The sequence below is a fragment of the Mesoplodon mirus genome (assembly GCF_964341445.2).
Source record: "Mesoplodon mirus genome assembly, chromosome: 6".
Classification (NCBI taxonomy): domain Eukaryota; kingdom Metazoa; phylum Chordata; class Mammalia; order Artiodactyla; family Ziphiidae; genus Mesoplodon; species Mesoplodon mirus.
In genome coordinates this window covers 38,346,582-38,365,267 of record NC_138982.1, presented here as the reverse complement: position 1 = coordinate 38,365,267, position 18,686 = coordinate 38,346,582, and the positions used below count along the sequence as shown (strand labels likewise).

Below are 18,686 nucleotides of genomic sequence, written 5' to 3'. Positions count from 1 at the left end.
AAAGAAAAAGAAAGTGGAAAGAAGAAGGGTGGGAGGGAGGGAGGAAAGAAAAAGAAGGAAAGGAGGAGCGGAGGGAGGGAGGGAGGAAGGGAAGGTAGGAAAAAAAGAAAGAGCAGGTAAAGTAAAATAGAATAAAGTATGAAATATAGTAGCGTTATTAAAATTAGAAAGTAATTATTGGAAAAGAAAAAAAAAAAAAAACGGACCGATAGAACCCTGGGACATATGGTGGAAGCAAAGCTATACAGAGAGAATCTTACACAGAAGATTACACATACACATTCACAAAAAGAGAGCAGGGGGAAAAATCAAAAATCTTGCTCTCCAAGTCCACCTCCTCAATTTGGGATAATTCGTTGTAAAAAGAGGAAAGGGGCGAGAAGTCTGAAATCTTGCTCTCTAAGTCCACCTCCTTAATTTGGAATAATTCGTTGTATAAAGAGGAAAAGGGGGGACAGTCTTAAATCTTGTCCTCAAAGTCCACTTCCTCAATTTGGGATGATTCGCTGTTCATTCATGCACTCCACAGACGCAGGGCACATCAAATGGACCGTGGAGCTTTAATCCGCTGCCTCCGAGGCTGCACAGAGAGATTTCCCTGTCTCTGCTCTCACAGCTCCCGGGTCTCAGCCTTGGACCTGGCCCCGCCTCTGCGCGTAGGTCGCCGGAGGGCGTCCGTTCTTTGCTCAGACAGGACGGGTTTAAAGGAGCCGCTGATTCGGGGGCTCTGGCTCACTCAGGCAGAGGGGAGGGAGGGGCGCGCAGTGTGGGGCGGGCCTGCAGCGGCAGAGGCTGGCGTGACGTTGCAGCGGCCCGTGGCGCTCCGTGCGCTTTCCCGGGAAAGCCATCCCCGGGTCTCGGGACCCCGGCAGTGGCGGGGTGCACAGGCACCCCAGAAGGCGGGTCGGACAGTGACCCGCGCTCGCACACAGGCCCCGCGGCGGCGGCGGCGGCGGCGGGCTGCGGCGGTGGCGGCGGCGGCGGCCGCCCGCGGCAGTGGCGGCGGCGTCGGCGGCGGGCCGCGGCGGCGGCGGCGGCGGCGGCGGGCGGCGGCGGCGGCGGGCGGCGGCGGCGGTGCCGGTGGCCCACGCCCGTCTCCGAGGTCCGCGCCTTACCCGCGGCTCACGCCTGTCTCCGGTGCTTCCCCAAGCAGCCCTCTTAATGCCCTCTCCTTGCGCACCAGGAAACAAAAGGGAAAAAAGTCTCTTGCCTCTTCAGCAGCTCCAGACCCTTTCCCCGGACTCCCTCCGGGCTAGCCGTGGTGCACTAACCCCCTCAGGCTCTCTTCCTGCCGCCAGCCCCAGTCCTCTCCCTGCGCTCTGACTGAAAGCCGATACCCGAGCCTCAGCTCCCAGCCCCCCCGCCAGGGCGGCCGAGCAGACAAGCCTCTCAGGCTGGTGAGTGCCTGAGGGCACCGATCCTCTGTGCCGTAATCTCTCCGCTTTGCCCTCCACACCCCTGTTGCTGTGCTCTCCTCCGCTACTCCGAAGCTTTCCCCCTCCGCCACCTGCAGTCTCCGCCCGCGAAGGGGCTTCTAGTGTGTGGAAACCTTTCCTCCTTCACGGCTCCCTCCCACTGGTGCAGGTCCCGTCCCTATCCTATTGTCTCTGTTTATTCTTTTTTTCTTTTGCCCTACCCAGGTATGTGGGGAGTTTCTTGCCTTTTGGGGGGTCTGAGGTCTTCTGTCAGCGTCCAGTAGGTGTTCTGTAGGAGTTGTTCCACGTGTAGATGAATTTCTGATGTATCTGTGGGGAGGAAGGTGATCTCCGCGTCTTACTCTTCCGCCATCTTCCTCCGGGCCCCCTATGCATGATTTTTTTCCCCATCAGATAATGAACTCTTTGGAGGAAGAGACTATGTCCTTTATAACATCCAGTTTATTTGTTTTGTTCTAAATTCCACATAATTAATGAGAATGGGTACTCACTCTAGATTTGGAAGAGGAGACTAACAACTAGCTTCTTCTCATGAAGTATGAGGCAGAAAAATTCATAATAGATCTCTAATTATGAACATAGTTTTTCACAGAACTTTGAAGAAAATATTTAAGAAGGAAGTAAAACAAATACCTAGACCTTAAGTATCTAATAGACTTTGGAAATACAAAGCAATTCTCTTTACTTCTTGTTCCACAGATTAGCTCCTAAAATATTTTCTTATGTACAACAATCTTCAGGTAAGCTACTGTTTCAACCATATCTTTGAAACTCAGATTATAAAATATGCACTGCCTTCTATTGTGTTAGAGAAGCAATCTGCTGAGAATCTTGTAATTTAGGTTTGCTATTGTATGTAATGACCAAATAATTTGGTCTATGATTTTGCTGAGTGTAAGCATTTTGGGGTATAGCCAACTTGTAAAAAGTAACCCTGGTGTAGAAATCTGGCAGGGATAAACACAATTTACACATAATTCAAAGCTTTACCATCAGTTTCCAATTCTTCCTTCATTAAGCCTTTACCAGCTGCGTGACTTCAGGAAAAAAAAAAAAAGTATTCACCTCCCTGAGTCTCATTTCCTTATTTATAACAGGAAAGATTTAAATCAGCTAGTCTTGAAAAGTCCTTTTTGGGTCTGAAATATGGGAGCCTATGTAGCCTTTCCTTGTCTTTATTATTCTAGGAATTGCTAGAAAACAGCTGAAGTGACTCATCTCACTTTACTCTAAACCACGTCCAACCCACACTCTGGTAGAAGTGAGTATAAACATCAGAATGATTAAGTGATGTGATTGTTGGCAGAAGGGTGAAGAGTCAGCCCCCAGGAGACATGGGGTCCTTAAAAGGAATATCAGTGAACCCCCTGCATTAGAAGAACTAATTTCTACTCACCCCACAGTCATTAGCTCCATCTCCACACATGCCTACATAATAACTGCAGGGGAAAGGATAAGAAAAATTAATGCTTAATTTTAATTAAGCTTAATGCCTCACTTGAGTAATTTCCATCATAACTAGCTCACACGCAATGTGTGTGTAAGTGCGTGTGTGTGTGTGTGTCTCTTGAACACATGTGGAATCAGGCTGAAAGAAAAAGACTTGGAGATAACTATTCCCAGAGGGATAATGCCCTTGTATATTTAAATTGTTTCAATCAATCAGCCACATGGAAATGATGGTGATACTGCCAAGGATGTCCACAAAGATGATCACACACTTCAAAAGAAGTCCTGTTGGATTATATCCACCAAGACCAAACTGAAGTGTGTGCTGTCATAATCACAGCACTTTCCACACCCTAATGCACAGATCACAACCTAGTCCATCTGTGTTTTGGTTGCTGACTGCTGCTGAAAGTTTAGCATGTAGACACTTGGGAGAGAAACATTTGAGAGATGGTTTAACAGATATAACTAGAGATATATACACATATTCTTGATGCATCTTGGAGTGAAAATGAGATAACATGCCCCCCACCTATACCAGTTTGGTGTACAAACACAACAGTATAAAGGGAAGAGTAAATTTTAAAGCTGTTACTAAAGAAAAGGAGTTTCTGATGCAAGACACACTGTCTTCTATTACAAGTAAATAATACATCGGAGGTATTGATTAATGGCAATACTATTAAAGGCTCAGTGGTAACTTGCCAAAAACACATGAAGTAACACAATACAGGGAAAAATGAAGTTCTCAGAGAATTTCCTTATTATCAGTTGACACATAAGAAATGGCCATCTTTATTGGTCAAAAATGGTCACATGTAAACAGATTCATATGGTTTAACCTACTATTTGGCTAGTATATATGAAAATCACCCTATAAACATTTGTTTGTGTTCATGTACATATCAAGACCATACACATTTGCTGAAAATGGCTTCATTTCTTCAGGCATAAAGTACATATTTAGTCTTTATATCACACGAGGAATCTTACATCTTCTAGTGTTGTCTGAATAAAGAATAAATTCTGAACAAAGATCAAGATCTGGAAATTGAGAGGATAACTTATTCTGAGACAGCATATATCCTCCTGAATTGATTTTTCTTCAGGGGAATACAGCTTTTCAAAAGTAAGCATTTAAGTTGGCAACATTTCTCAGGTATTTGAGACAGGTAAAATTACTTTCTTCAACCAATATCATATAATGACCATGTAAATAAAATAGTCATTTTAGACACTGGTTACTAACCCATCCTTGAGGCGTTATGGGAGTCAAAAAGCAGTTTTGGAAACTTCCCTAAGAATGCTTGGGCAACAAAAAATAATAGTCAAAGGCAGTCTCTTGATTTTACTTACTACTTATCAGCAGTTATCTAAGTTTCACTACTCTCTATTCCTTTTCACTTTCCAGAAATCTGCAGTCCAGAAATTGTAACAGTCCCAGCAAGTAATACAAGGTCTGGTCTCAAAAAGAACAGTTTCACTCTGATGTGACTTGGTCATCTGTAATTTTGAAGGAGATAAGAAAGGACTTTTTCTTTTTCTGACTTTGGCCTCTATACCCAAAACAGTGAAAATGCCATTTCATCTCCTTCCTGGAGGACCTGAAATTATTCACACAGCTTCTGATGGACCAACCTCAAATAATTCCAGGTGATAACTCGCACACTTCTCCATTTTTTTCCACTCTGAGCTGTACAAACCCCTGTTGTTTCTATACTCTATATCCAAGCAGGGGATCTTCCTCTAAGATATGCCCTATGGGCCACAGAAGGAATGCTCTCTGGGGTAGACAGCTTCTGAAATGGCCCACCTCCTAGTATTCATGATGTCTAATGCCCTCCCTTGAGTGTGAACTGGACCTAGCAACTTGCTTCTAATGAAAGGAATAAAGTGACGGGATAAGATGTTACTTCTAAGATGAAGATATAAAAAATGGTCATACCTCTCTCTCTCCCTCTCTTTCTCTCTCCTTCTTACTCTTCTTGCTTGCTCACTCTCATGGAAGCTAGCTGACACACTGTGAGCTTCCTTATGAAATGACCCACGTGGCAAGGAAACAAGGGTGGCTTCTGCCCAACAGCCAGTAAAAAACAGACTCTTTAGCCCAACCGCCCACAAGAAACTGAATCCTGCCAACAACACATGAGTGAGGCTGGTGGCAGATCCTTCCCCCGCAAGATGACTGCAGTCATGGCCAACACCTCATTACACCTGTGAGAGACTTAGAACCAGAAGACTCAGCTAAGCACACCTGGATTCCTGACCCACAGCAATGTAAAAAAAAAAAAAAAAAAAAAAAAAAAGTGTTATTCTAAGCCACTATGTTTTGGGGTAATTTTTTACACAGCAATAAATAACAAATACACTCTCTTTTCATGCAATAGCAACTACTTTAATTTCTGAAATTCTTCAACGAGGCTAGATTTCTGCCCAGGGGACATTCTTGCAAAAATGGTTCCATTCACCAGAATCTAAAGAGAAAAACAACGATTACAATAAGATTAGAGAGATGAACACTTTTTAAATAAAAGAACAGTCCTGAAAAATGACTCCTGGCCACAATTTTAATATAGCATTGGATAGTGTGACATTTTTAGACCAAATGTCAGGAAAGGGAAAAAAGAGGATTTAACACTTTAATATTTAACTTTCACTTTCAGTTTTCCATCACAAGTCTATTACTTTGTTCCAGGCCATTTTTCCAAGATGGGGTAAGCTCTAATGAATAAAAAGTAACTAAAAAGCAGAAGAGCATATAAGATTAAAATGCTTAAGGAAATACAGTTCTTTTTAATAAACACTGTCTCCGTAACTGAAGACTAAGCAGAAAAAAGAGCAATAGATCATGAGTTGAGAATCAGGGTTCTATTCCTAGCTCTGACCCAAACTGTGCAAACCTTAGGCAAGAGACAACCTCTCTGAGCCTCAGCTTTCCCGTCTCTCCAACGAGGAACTGCACTAACAGCTTTCTAGAAGCCTCGGGGGTCTAGATTCTATGGTCCTTGACTGGTAAGGCGACAGGACTTTCAAGACACTGCTAACAGATGGTTGCTGCCCTGGGCTCGTTCTCCACTTATATTATCTCCTTCCCACTGACAGCGCAACCCTGCACGGCACTATTTGAAAATACACACACAGCGACAAGATAACAAATGATTTTGAGAATAAACCATGAAGTCTTTGTTTCCTTCTGCTGTAATTTAAGAATTCAGGCAGGAAGGGGAATAGAGTTCAGCCTGACATGAGTTGGTGGCTTTCAGAGAGAAACAGACACAAAAAACAGGTAACATCTTTGGAACTAGCTGGCGGTTCTCTCTGCTGGGGAGGGAGGGAGGAAGGACGCTGGGGTTGGACTGGCCCCAGGGGCGGGGCGAGGGGCAGTACCAGCCTCAAACGCTGAAGAGGCCATGCGCATGTGCAGGATCAGGAGGCTTAGCGGGGCGGCAAACTCCTGAAGGAGCAGCGCCTGTTTGGGGGTGTTTATTTCCTAACTCTGAGGTAACCTCGCTGATCGTCCCCTTCACTGTTCTCTTACCTTTTTTTATCTCAGTAATTTGAGGAGCAAAACAAAACACATCATTTCTCCAGTACTTACTTTTTTTTTTTTTTTTTTTGCGGTACGCGGGCCTCTCACTGTTGTGGCCTCTCTCGTTGCGGAGCACAGGCTCCGGACGCGCAGGCTCAACAGCCATGGCCCACGGGGCCAACTGCTCCATGGCATGTGGGATCTTCCCGGACCGGGGCACGAACCCGTGTCCCCTGAATCGGCAGGCAGACTCTCAACCACTGCGCCACCAGGGAAGGGAAGGGAAGCCCCTGCAGTACTTACTTTTGGAAGCAAGCTGTTGAAATGCTGAAGTATCACTTGGTATGATTTCCCCCTCACTGCGAAATGGTAACAGCTCCCTCTTTCTCCATCAGGCACTGAACTGTTTCCAATGTTAATGTAGGTTTCCTAAACTCAGAAGGGCATTATTTCTACATTGACTCTTAAGGAATGTTGTTGCTTTCCTACATTTTATGGAAGGAAGTGTATTCATGTTACACAACAGGGTGAGGACCAGCAAATACACAATATGAAATTTACCCATAAAACTTAGACTCATATGAAGAAGATACTAAAAATACTCCCCCCCCCCCAAATTATATGAGCAGAGAATACTTTGGCAACATGATGCTCTGTATCCTACTCTGGGAGATAATACGTGTGTTGTAGTCTACTGAGGAAATCATTCCAAGGTACCAATGAGTGATTCCAAGGAAGAAGAGGAAACATTCTTCCCTTCTCTTCCTTCTCCTCTTCATTCAACCTTTTGTTTCCTAAGATCTCTTACCATTCATTCATTCAAAAATCATGCCCCAATTTCTTCCCTGTACAATAGGTAGGCTCTTTCTTCAGAGCCTAACCTGACCTCTCCCCACCCCACAGGTAACCTCTTCCCTCACAGTGCCCAGATCCTCTTCCACCTCCTGTCACCCCTGCACCAGTGCTACTCCTTTCCTGAAACCCTCTCTGTCCTGTTTTTCACCTGTCAGTGTAGCCCTATCACTGGGTTCTAGCCCCAGCTGGCTCAGCTCCAAGAGAAAGCATCTGATGACTGTGTATGCATTCATCATGTCAATAGCTGGTAATGGCTGTTGATGCAACATGTTTCAGAGGGTCTTACATTTGTGTCGGACTCTAAATTCAGATAGTATAAAAGATGAGAACCTTTTTTTCATTAGAGGAATTCACTGGGGGAAGCATTGTATTTGGAGGAAAAAATATTTTGATGTACTAGACTGGGAGGCAAGGTGATACGCCCCTCCCCTTCCAACCTCCATTGTAAAACCGCCAACCAAAGACTTGTTGTAAAGTGTTCACTTGAGGCAGGGACTGGATTCCCTGTGCTTTTCTTGGAAATTGGGGAGAGAAAGTGGGGTGGGAGGGAGCCAGAGAGGAGCAGGAAAGCCTGAGACTATGATGCGACTTCTCCCTGCAATGACAAACCTTCAGGAGACGCATTAAGCTCATAAGTGGACTCTTTGTTAAAAAGTAGTGATGATCTATATTCAGTATCCTGTATTAAACCATAATGGAAAAGACTATGAAAAAGAATATATAGATGTATAACTGAATCACTTTGCTGTACAGCAGAAATTAACACAGCATTGTAAATCAGCTATTCTTCAATAAAATAAAATTTTTAAAGTATACCATCTCTGTTAAAAATGTATATAGGTACAAGCAAACTAATTTTTCTTGAATACATAATGTTAAGCACTTTGAAAAAAAATTAGTGAGGATCTGAGTTTCATCACTCAGTGCAGCTGAGGCAACATGCATGGATGCTGAGGCAAGTGGGCTTGCAAGGATATCAGCACCAGAAATCCTCTGAAAGCAGAGACAGAGCTGTCCTCTTTCACAGTCTGTACAATGGATTTAAGCCAAGTTAACACACCTCTTCACAGGGTAGGGGTACGGCCACTCTGTACAGCTGTGCAGCTTGTATGCTGCACAAAGGTCTACTCGACACTGAACGATCTGAAGGGCTTGTCAGCCTGGAGGAAGGGAGCTTTTTTATAATTTATCACCTAGAGGACCATCTCTTTGAATTCACACAAAGGCTGAGGTGCTACATTTAGTAAGGAAATGTCAGGCTGAAGCCCATTCTCCTCACATGAAAGAGCTGTCCCGGGGTAAGTGCACAGGAAGCTTGCTACCTAGAGAAGCCCAATATCTGTTCATATCATGTCACCGGTACAGTGCAGTCTAAATGCCCATGGGTTGGGGGGGTGGATCAAACAGAATTTTGATTTCCTGCTCTTCAGCTCACCGGTGTGTGTTTTGGGCAAGCTTACCTCTCTAGGCTTCAGTTTTCCCATTTGTAAAATGAATAGTTTGCTCAACTGTGTAGGGTAACTGAGGATCAAGTGGGAACCCTGGATGTAAATCAGTGGTTCTCAGCCACATCTGCACATTGGACTCACTGGGGGAAGGACTGATGTCAGTTCCCAGCCCAGAGATTCTGATTGAATCCGTAGTCTTGGCTTTGGAAGCTTAAAAACTCTTCTGGGTAGTTTCTACGTGAAGTCAAGACTGAGAAGTGCCGGAGGAAATGCTAAAAGCTTTTCAAACAGCAAAACTCTGGGCAGATGGGAGGGATTATTACTGTGGTGACTTCTAATGCCAAGAGAGAGCTGCCCAGGGTCAGGGCTGTATTCCATCTGCCACGGCCCATGCAGGAGCCTTGTAACATTCACTCACATTCTTTCCAGGCCCACTCTCTTGGTTCTCTACCAGCTTCCAGGTCACGGAGGCAGGGACAAACTCTTCGGGTTCATTGGCTTCAACAAGGATCACGTGGCTCCCTCGAGGAATCATTTCAGAATTCTTTGCAACAGTAATGGCTGTTTGAAGGTTGTCACCTAGATGACAAAGAAAGTGGGCTTGCTTTGTGTAGAAACCTCTCAGCATCCAGAACTGAGCTCTCCCTCCTCTGCGTGACTGTACCACATTGTTGGTGCTCTTGGGGGCATTTATCGCTTTCTGCTTTTTTCATAACTGTTTATCAGGCCTATCTGTCATGGGTGCTCAAACACTACATCTGCATTTCCCTCCCATAACAGCATCATGTCCCAGAACATCGCATATTTCCAAAACATGCACAAGTGAATAAATAAATATTTAAGTGCTTTACGACTAATCCTCAGAAGACTGACAGCTGTCAGTGGTGAAAGTTATATGGGCCTCGTCTGATAACATAAAACTATTCTTGGGATCTGGATTCCAATTAAGTAAAGAAAAAAAGCACTTAGGGCTGGCCATGTTGGATTTGATCATCACAGGCCATGCCTACCCCACCGCCCTGAAGGACAGTCCAGCAGGGTCTCACCCCCTTCACACAGAGGTCTCACTGGGGTTCTTGATGAGAATCCCATTCTCTTCTTTCAACATTTGCTGTGAGCCTATTAGCCCTGCACAGATCCTGGGTAGGAACAGAGGGCATTAGACAAAGAGAATGAGCTACGGTCCTTGCCTCCAAAGCTCAGGGTCGTGCTGGGCAGGGTGGGGGGTGGGGGTGGGTGGCGGTGGAGCTACACATGTTCCCAGGTAACTGGAGCAGAGGGTAACAAATTGACAGCCAAGTTTTGTTCTCTCCGCCTCAGTTACATGAACTCACTCAGCTCATATGGTATTTTGCTTATGCCTGGGATACATGTAATTTGACAGGCTTCCTGAAACCCATACCGGTAATCATCGCAGTCCTGATGCGGGCCTAGCTCAGTTCCTTCAAGACTGGTTTTGTTTCCTTTTTCAAGTGATTCTCCATTATGAGAAGTCCCAGAAATGTTAACTCTGACTCCACCTTCTCTCTTTGGATTTGGAAGAAAGTCACTATTAAAGTGTATCCATATAATCTCAACAGTTGCAATTATTTCTTTGTTTTGAAATTTCTAAGTTTCATCAATGTAATACATGCACAGGTTTAAAAAATCAAAAAGAACCCAAAAGTTTATAGCAATGAAAACCAATAGCCCCTGTCTTCACAGCACCCCACCCCTTCTCCTTCTAAGAGGTAACTACTTTTATATCTTTTAGCTGCTTCTTCTAGTTTTTCAACTCCATTTTTTTAAAACAATGTGTTTATCTTCCAACTCTTCTGTTGGTTTTTAAAATTTTTTGTTAGTCATATATTTTTAAAACTTTTTTAGCTTGTAAACATTTTAGTTTAGTAGACATTTATTAAGTACGTACTGCATACAGGATACTATAGTAATAGTTGAATATGGAATCATTTATTTCAGCCTCCATCTGTAACATCCAGTAAATACATGACATCAGCCAAGGATTTGAAGAGTTTTCAGAATTTGAAATGGGAAGCTTGGAATCTAACTGGGTTACATTAGGTAGTGGGACCTCTCCTCTAAAATATAATAAATCTCAGGTATTTTTTAAAAAGTAAATTTGGGAGCCAAGAGCTCTTTCTTGATCCCTCATTTTTTCCTTTTTCTGTCCAGAGTGGAGTTAAGATTTCAGGGAGAGGAAGGGGAAGGATAAGGAGACCTAGGGAACCAACCTCTGTGCCTGCTGTCAGTTCATCCGCCATGTTCACTGTCCTCAGTCTCATCTCCACCTTCCAAAGTACATGACATAGCAGAGTCTCATTCTCTCTGGGGTTCTACAGGGTGAACCAGCTTTCCTCTTGCAATCTCTCTCTCTCTCTGGCTTGGTATAAGCTATAGCTTCTTCTATCCTGCTGATTCAGCTACCACTCCTCCACTTACTTTACATCTTACAGAAATATGTAGAAATCTCTCATCTACACTTATTGCTTCTTTAGTTTTCTTTGAAGCTATTTCTTTTCTATCATGTTAGTAGGACTTGGGAGGGAAATGATCACATGGTCAGTAAACTTCTTTAAGAAAAAAATTAGAGTTGAATTTCTTGATGAGAAATAATCCAACGTGGATAAGAATACAATGAAGAAACTTCTCTCTGGAGTAGACTATAAGTAGTTACATCCTTCATTCCACAGTCCAGTTACTAAATTACTACTTTATTTTAGATCCTATATTAGGCACGTTGGTGAATACTCAGATAATCAGATATGAATCCTACCTCATGATCTTAGAGAATATTACAAAAGAAAATCCACCTTAATACAGAATTTGTTAAATTCTCATCATTTAACTTCATGACTTTCCATTATAAATTGGATTAATATTTTCTCATTAACTAGAACTAAAAGAAAGATTCCAAAATCTTCTCACCAATGTATTCTGCTTTCAGTCTCTGTTTTATGACTCTTCCTGTGTTCACTCCTTCAGGCACTTGGGTATCTCGGGATTCTACAACATTCTAGCAAAATCCTGCGTCGAGGCCTGTTGCATCCACTATTCCTATTGCCTGCAGTGCTCCGTCCCTGGATACTTGCATGCTCCGCTCCCTGACTTTACTCAGATCTCTGTTCAAATGTTACCTCCTGGGCTTCCCTGGTGGCGCAGTGGTTGAGAGTCCGCCTGCCGATACAGGGGACACGGGTTCGTGCCCTGGTCCGGGAAGATCCCACATGCCGCGGAGCGGCTGGGCCCGTGAGCCATGGCCGCTGAGCCTGCGCGTCCGGAGCCTGTGCTCCACAATGGGAGAGGCCACAACAGAGAGAGGCCCGGGTACCGCAAAAAAAAAAAAAAAAAAAAAAAAGTTACCTCCTCAGAGGACTTCCCTAATCTCCGCATGTAATACGGTGCTCTCTGTCATTTTTAAAATCCTTTTAACCTGCTTTATTTCTTCTTTCAGGGCATTTATCACTGCCTGACAATATTTTATAGATTAACTTTATTAATTATTTCCCCCGATTAGGATATAAGCTTTGTGAGGGCAAGGATTTGATTTTATTCACTTCTGAATCCTCAGTGCCTTGAGGGGCATCCAATACATAGTCAAGCTCAATAGAAATTGGCTAAACTCATGAAAGGGTGAATCTTGATAAGGTATTTCTCCTGACTTTTCCCCCAACTAAGTCATCTCAGGAAACTCTTCTACTTCACCTTTATGATGTCAGTTTTTTATACATCTTGATTTTCCTAACTGGAAATTTCTGCTGAATATAATTTGACTCTAAAAAAAATCAAAACCCTATTCTTTTACCCTGTTTGAAAATAATAACTATATTCTAGGAAGCATGATAAATAGGTTCCTGATATTCTCTGGGAAAACCTGGGATAGTTGGAAATCTAGCACATTTATCCTCATTTTTAAAATTTTGTCATATTTATAATAATGTCTCTCTCACTGGTGCTTTTAAATGAGAACATCACAGTTTAATTTGTATGTGACAGCTGGGTGGTGGCTACACTCCACTTCTAGCAACATAAATCTTGTCTTCACACATGACCTTAACTTTCATTGTTAAAATTTGTATCTTGAAAAATTACAAAATCCTGTGTGTTATGGGTCTTTATGCTTCCTCAAGAATAGCTAACACCTTGAATGTTAAACTGGAGAGTACTGTTCGTATATTTGTGAACCGCATATATTTGCGATTCTATTTAGAAGATTAAAATGTCATGGCGAAAGGCTTCTTAGAGATCACCCAATCCCACATTTTATAGATGGGGGAAATAGACACAGGGTAAGGAAGGGACGGTGATTACTGATTATATTAGAGTAGATAGACTTAGGCTGTAAATAGTAATGTGGAACCGAGGATATCCACATCTTGTGCAGAGGGGTTAATAATTGTATATAAGTGAGGATCTCTCTACCAGCAACACAAAATCAAAGATAAGTGATGCAGATGATTTGTTATTCAATTTCCACAGTATTTCTTTACTCCTTTGTCATAAACAATTCAAAAACAAACTTTAAAAACTGAGAAACTTTGAAAGAAAAAATAATCTACAGATTGTCCTCTGCTGCGGACAATTTATCTCCTGAATGTAATTAAGAATACTGAATTCTACTTCATATAAGGAACTCAATTTGCACTCACTACCTCTCCAGACCCAAAGGAGGTGTACTACTGATTCTTGAAAGAAGACATATCTAAAGGATTCTGGAGGTCTTTCAAAGTGCCAACTGTATGAATATGATATTAGCATATGTCAAGGATCAGAATTTAGGACAGGAAGAAGAATTGGAAGGGCTACTAGGTGAATAAGTGGTGGCAAATGACACCTGAAAAAAAATTAACAGCCAAGTACAGACCATCAATCTGTGAAAGATGGAGTTAATGGGAGCTATGAGGAAGATCAAAGTCAGAAAAAAGAGGGACTTCTAAAAAAAGATTCGAAGTAGAGAGAGAAGTTATAGCAATCATTTGCCAAATCTTAGAATTCTGTGCACAAGTTGATGGCTATCAGCAATTGTAAGGAGAATATAGATGAAAATCAGGAGAAAAAAGGCCAGTTTTATCCAAATGAACTCATTTGAATGCAGCAATATTCTTACAAATCTGGGCTGCCGCTTAGAGAGTGCATATGTTTATAAGACTAAGAAACAATACAAATCAGCTCAAAATCTGGCCCTGAAAGATGAAATTGATGTGAAAATGATCAATTACCTTGCTCTAATGCCATCTAATTTACTCTAATCACTTTTTTTTTCTAAAAGTATCTTTTTTATATTCTCCTCTCATTGATCTAAGACCCCATAAGTGGTGCCAGCCCCCAGGAGGTGACAGAGCATCCCTGTCTGCAGAATTAATCTAGGGTTCAGAACTGTCTCTTTGATTCTCCCTGAACACTCCTCATTCTCACCCTCCCTGCTCCTCTGACCCCTCTGTAGCTCCCTGTTCTGGCTTCTGAGGCTTGCTTCACACCTTCCTCTCTGATGCCCCATTGTGGTTGGGCTTTTCTGGCTGATATTTACTCACTGCTTCTCTGCTTTTAAGTTACCACCTCTGCCTTAGCAGATCTACTGGGCCCACTTCCCACCTACCGAGAAAATAACCACCTCCACATTCATTGATTTAGGTTGGTTTGCTCTGTGTGTTTGAGCTTTTAAAATATTTTTGCCTCCTGAAAGAGATAAATGTCAGTTAGTACCTGTTTCAGATCTGCAGAACCTAGCCAGCATCTCCGGGGCACCTTTCATATAGACACAAAAATAATCCTCCCCTCCAGCTGAACGACCACAGACATCCTCTGCAGGCTGCAGGAAAATGGAAACTGTCAAAAGATGGCGATGGCTTCCAAGGGACTCTAAGGGCCCCAAAATAGGGGACCTTAAGAAGCTATTACGTGAGATTTAGCAGATGCACAACAGCATATAAGGTTTACTCTTCAGTGAGCCTAGGGACATCATGAAGTTGTCACAACGTTGTCACAACGTTGATATTTTTCTAGCTGCATCTAAGGCGATTCCCTCATCAAGTTGTCCGGTCTGCAAGGCCCTTCCCCTTGGGTGCCTGGAGGAATCTGAATCATCCTCCAGGCCAAGTTTGCAGGGCACCACCTCTGTGGTACTTCTCTCCTAAAAACAGTATTTACTCCCACCTCTGGACTCCTGCAGTTCTTTCCTCAGCCTTTATTATAGCACTTTATGCAATATAATATGCAATATAATGAATATTATATCACATTTATTTGCACCTATCTTGATTTTTCTATCAGTTCACATATTCTTCCAGCACAGAGCCCAACATGTCTAGCTTTTTTTTGGCATTTCTCTTTTTCTATTTTCTTTCTTTTTTTTTTTTCAAACATCTTTATTGGAGTATAATTGCTTTACAATGGTGTGTTAGTTTCTGCTGTATAACAAAGTGAATCAGCTATATGTATGCATGTATCCCCATATCCCCTCCTTCTTGTGTCTTCCTCCCACCCTCCCTATCTCACCCCTCTAGGTGGACACAAAGCACCAAGCTGATCTCCCTGTGCTATACGACTGCTTCCCACTACCTATCTATTTTATATTTGGTAGTGTATATATGTCCATGCCAGTCTCTCACTTCGTCCCAGCTTACACTTCCCACTCCCCATGTCCTCAAATCCATTCTCTACATCTGCATCTTTATTCCTGTCCTGTCCCTATGTTCATCAGAAACTTTTTTTTCTTTTTTTAGATTCCATATATGTATGTGTTAGCATACAGTATTTGTTTTTCTCTTTCTGACTTACTTCACTCTGTATGACAGAATCTAGGTCCATCCACTTCACTACAAATAACTCAATTTTGTTTCTTTTTATGGCTGAGTAATATTCAATTGTATATATGTGCCACATCTTCTTCATTCATCTGTTGAAGTACACTTAGATTGCTTCCATGTCCTGGATATTGTAAACAGTGCTGCAATGAACATTTTTTGAATTATAGTTTTCTCAGAATATATGCCCAGTAGTGGGATTACTGGGTCATATGGTAGTTCTAGTTTTAGTTTTTTAAGGAACCTCCATACTCTTCTCCACAGTGGCTGTATCAATTTACATTCCCACCAACAGTGTAAGAGGGTTCCCTTTTCTCCACACCCTCTCCAGCATTTATTGTTTGTCGATTTTTTGATGATAGTCATTCTGAGTGGTGTGAGGTGATACCTCCTTGTAGTTTTGACTTACCTTTCTCTAATGATTAGTGATGTTGAGCATTCTTTCATGTGCTTCTTGGCCATCTGTATATCTTCTTTAGAGAAATGTCCATTTAGGTCTTCTGCTCATTTTTGGATTGGGTTGTTTGTTTGTTTGTTTGTTTGTTTTTGATATTGAGCTGCACGAGCTGCTTGTCTATTTTGGAGATTAATCCTTTGTCAGTTGCTTCGTTTGCAAATATTTTCTCCCATTCTGAGGGTTGGCTTTTTGTTTTGTTTATGGTTTCCTTTGCTGTGCAAAAGCTTTTAAGTTTCATTAGGTCTCATTTTTTATTTTTGTTTTTATTTCTATTTCTCTAGGAGGTGGGTCAAAAAGGATCTTGCTGTGATTTATGTCAAAGAGTGTTCTTCCTATGTTTTCCCTAAGAGTTTTATAGTGTCCGGTCTTACAATTAGGTCTTTAATCCATTTTGAGTTTATTTTTGTGTATGGTGTCAGGAAGTGTTGTAATTTCATGATTTTACATGTAGCTGTCCAGTTTTCCCAGGACCACTTATTGAAGAGGCTGTCTTTTCTCCATTGTATATTCTTGCCTCCTATATCAAAGATAAGGTGACCATATGTGCGTGGGTTTTTCTCCGGGCTTTCTATCCTGTTCCACTGATCTATATTTCTGTTTTTGTGCCAGTACCATACTGTCTTGATTACTGTAGCTTTGTAGTATAGTCTGAAGTCAGGGAGCCTGATTCCTCCAGCTCCGTTTTTCTTTCTCAGGATTGCTTTCGCTCTTTGGGGTCTTTTGTGTATCCATACAAATTGTGAAATTTTTTGTTCTAGTTCTGTGAAAAATGCCATTGGTAGTTTCATAGGAATTGCATTGAATCTGTAGATTGCTTTGGGTAGTATAGTCATTTTCACAATGTTGATTCTTCCAATCCAAGAACAGGGTATATCTCTCCATCTGTTTGTATCATCTTTAATTTCTTTCATCAGTGTCATAGTTCTCTGCACACAGGTCTTTTATCTCCTTAGGTAGGTTTATTCTTAGATATTTTATTATTTTTGTTGCAATGGTAAATGGGAGTGTTTCCTTAATTTCCCTTTCAGATTTTTCATCATTAGTGTGTAGGAATGCAAAAGATTTCTATGCATTAATTTTGTATCCTGCTACTTTACCAGATTCACTGATTAGCTCTAGTAGTTTTCTGGTAGCATCTTTTGGATTCTCTATGTATAGTACCATGTCATCTGCAGACAGTGAGAGTTTTACTTCTTCTTTTCTGATTTGGATTCCTTTTACTTCTTTTTCTTCTCTGATTGCTGTGGCTAAAAGTTCCAAAACTAAGTGGAATAATAATGGGGAGATTGGGCAACCTTGTCTTGTTCCTGATTTTAGAGGAAATTTTTCAGTTTTTCACCATTGAAAATGATGTTGGCTGTGGGTTTGTCATTTATGGACTTTATTATGTTGAGGTAGCTTCCCTGTATGCCTACTTTCTGGAGAGTTTTTGTCATAAATGGGTGTTGAATTTTGTTGAAAAATTTTTCTGCATCTATTGAGATGATCATATGGTTTTTCTCCTTCAGTTTGTTAATATGGTTTATCACATTGATTGATTTGTGTATATTGAAGAGCCCTTGCATTCCTGGGATAAACCCTACTTGATTATAATGTATGATCCTTTTAACGTGCTGTTGGATTCTGTTTGCTAGTAGTTTCTTCAGGATTTTTGAATCTATGTTCATCAGTGATATTGGCCTGTAGTTTTCTTTTTATATGGTATCTTTGTCTGGTTTTGGTATCAGAGTGATGGTGACCTAATAGAATGAGTTTGGAAGTGTTCCTCCCACTGCTATATTTTGGAAGAGTTTGAAAAGGATAGGTGTCAGCTCTTCTCTAAATGTTTGATAGAATTCCCCTGTGAAGCCACCTGGTCCTGGGCTTTTATTTGTTGGAAGATTGTTAACCACCATGTCAATTTCAGTGCTTGTGATTGGTCTGTTTATATTTTCTATTTCTTCCTGGTTCAGCCTCAGAAGGTTGTGTTTTTTAAGAATTTGTCCATTTCTTCCAGGTTGTCCATTTCTTTGGCATATAGTTGCTTGTAGTAATCTCTCATGATCCTTTGTATATCTGCGGTGTCAGTTGTTACTTCTCCTTTTTCATTTCTAATTCTGTTGATTTGAGTCTTCTTTTTTTACTTGATGAGTCTGGCTAATGGTTTATCAATTTTGTTTATCTTCTCAAAGAACAAGTTCCCATTGTTTTTGGTGTCTGCCCCGAGCTTTTAGTTTTATTGATCTTTGCTATTGTTTCCTTCATTTCTTTTTTATTTATTTCTGATCTGATTTTTATGATCACTTTCCTTCTGCTAACTTTTTTTTGTTGTTGTTCTTCTTTCTCTAATTGCTTTAGGTGCAAGGGTAGGTTGTTTATTTGAGATATTTGTTGTTTCTTGAGGTAGGATTGTATTGCTATAAACTTCCCTCTTAGAACTGCTTCTGCTGCATCCCATAGGTTTTGCGTTAGTGTGTTTTCATTTTCATTTGTTTCTAGATATTTTTTTATTTCCTCTTTGATTTCTTCAGAGATCTCTTGGTTATTTAGTAGCATACTGTTTAGCTTCCATGTGTTTGTACTTTTTACAGTTTTTCTTTTCTTATAATTGATAACTAGTCTCATAGTTTTGTGGTTGGAAAAGGTACTTGGTACGATTCCTATTTTCTTAAATTTACCAAGGCTTGATTTGTGACCCAAGATATGATCCACCCTGGAGAATGTTCCATGAGC

The 18,686-nt window shown here is 41.5% G+C and overlaps 1 protein-coding gene across 1 annotated transcript in view; it reads right to left on the bottom strand.

Annotated features, from left to right (window-relative positions):
* The window catches only part of ATP13A5 (ATPase 13A5), a gene marked incomplete at both ends in the record, with an annotated part of 141,408 nt that overhangs the window by 60,836 nt on the left and 61,886 nt on the right, over nucleotides 1-18,686 (bottom strand). Inside the window, 9 exon segments of the mRNA XM_082624314.1 lie at nucleotides 2,833-2,875; nucleotides 5,280-5,359; nucleotides 6,718-6,843; nucleotides 9,136-9,296; nucleotides 10,120-10,147; nucleotides 10,151-10,266; nucleotides 14,418-14,492; nucleotides 14,495-14,543; nucleotides 14,547-14,573. Coding sequence (XP_082480440.1) covers nucleotides 2,833-2,875; nucleotides 5,280-5,359; nucleotides 6,718-6,843; nucleotides 9,136-9,296; nucleotides 10,120-10,147; nucleotides 10,151-10,266; nucleotides 14,418-14,492; nucleotides 14,495-14,543; nucleotides 14,547-14,573 — 705 coding nt within the window.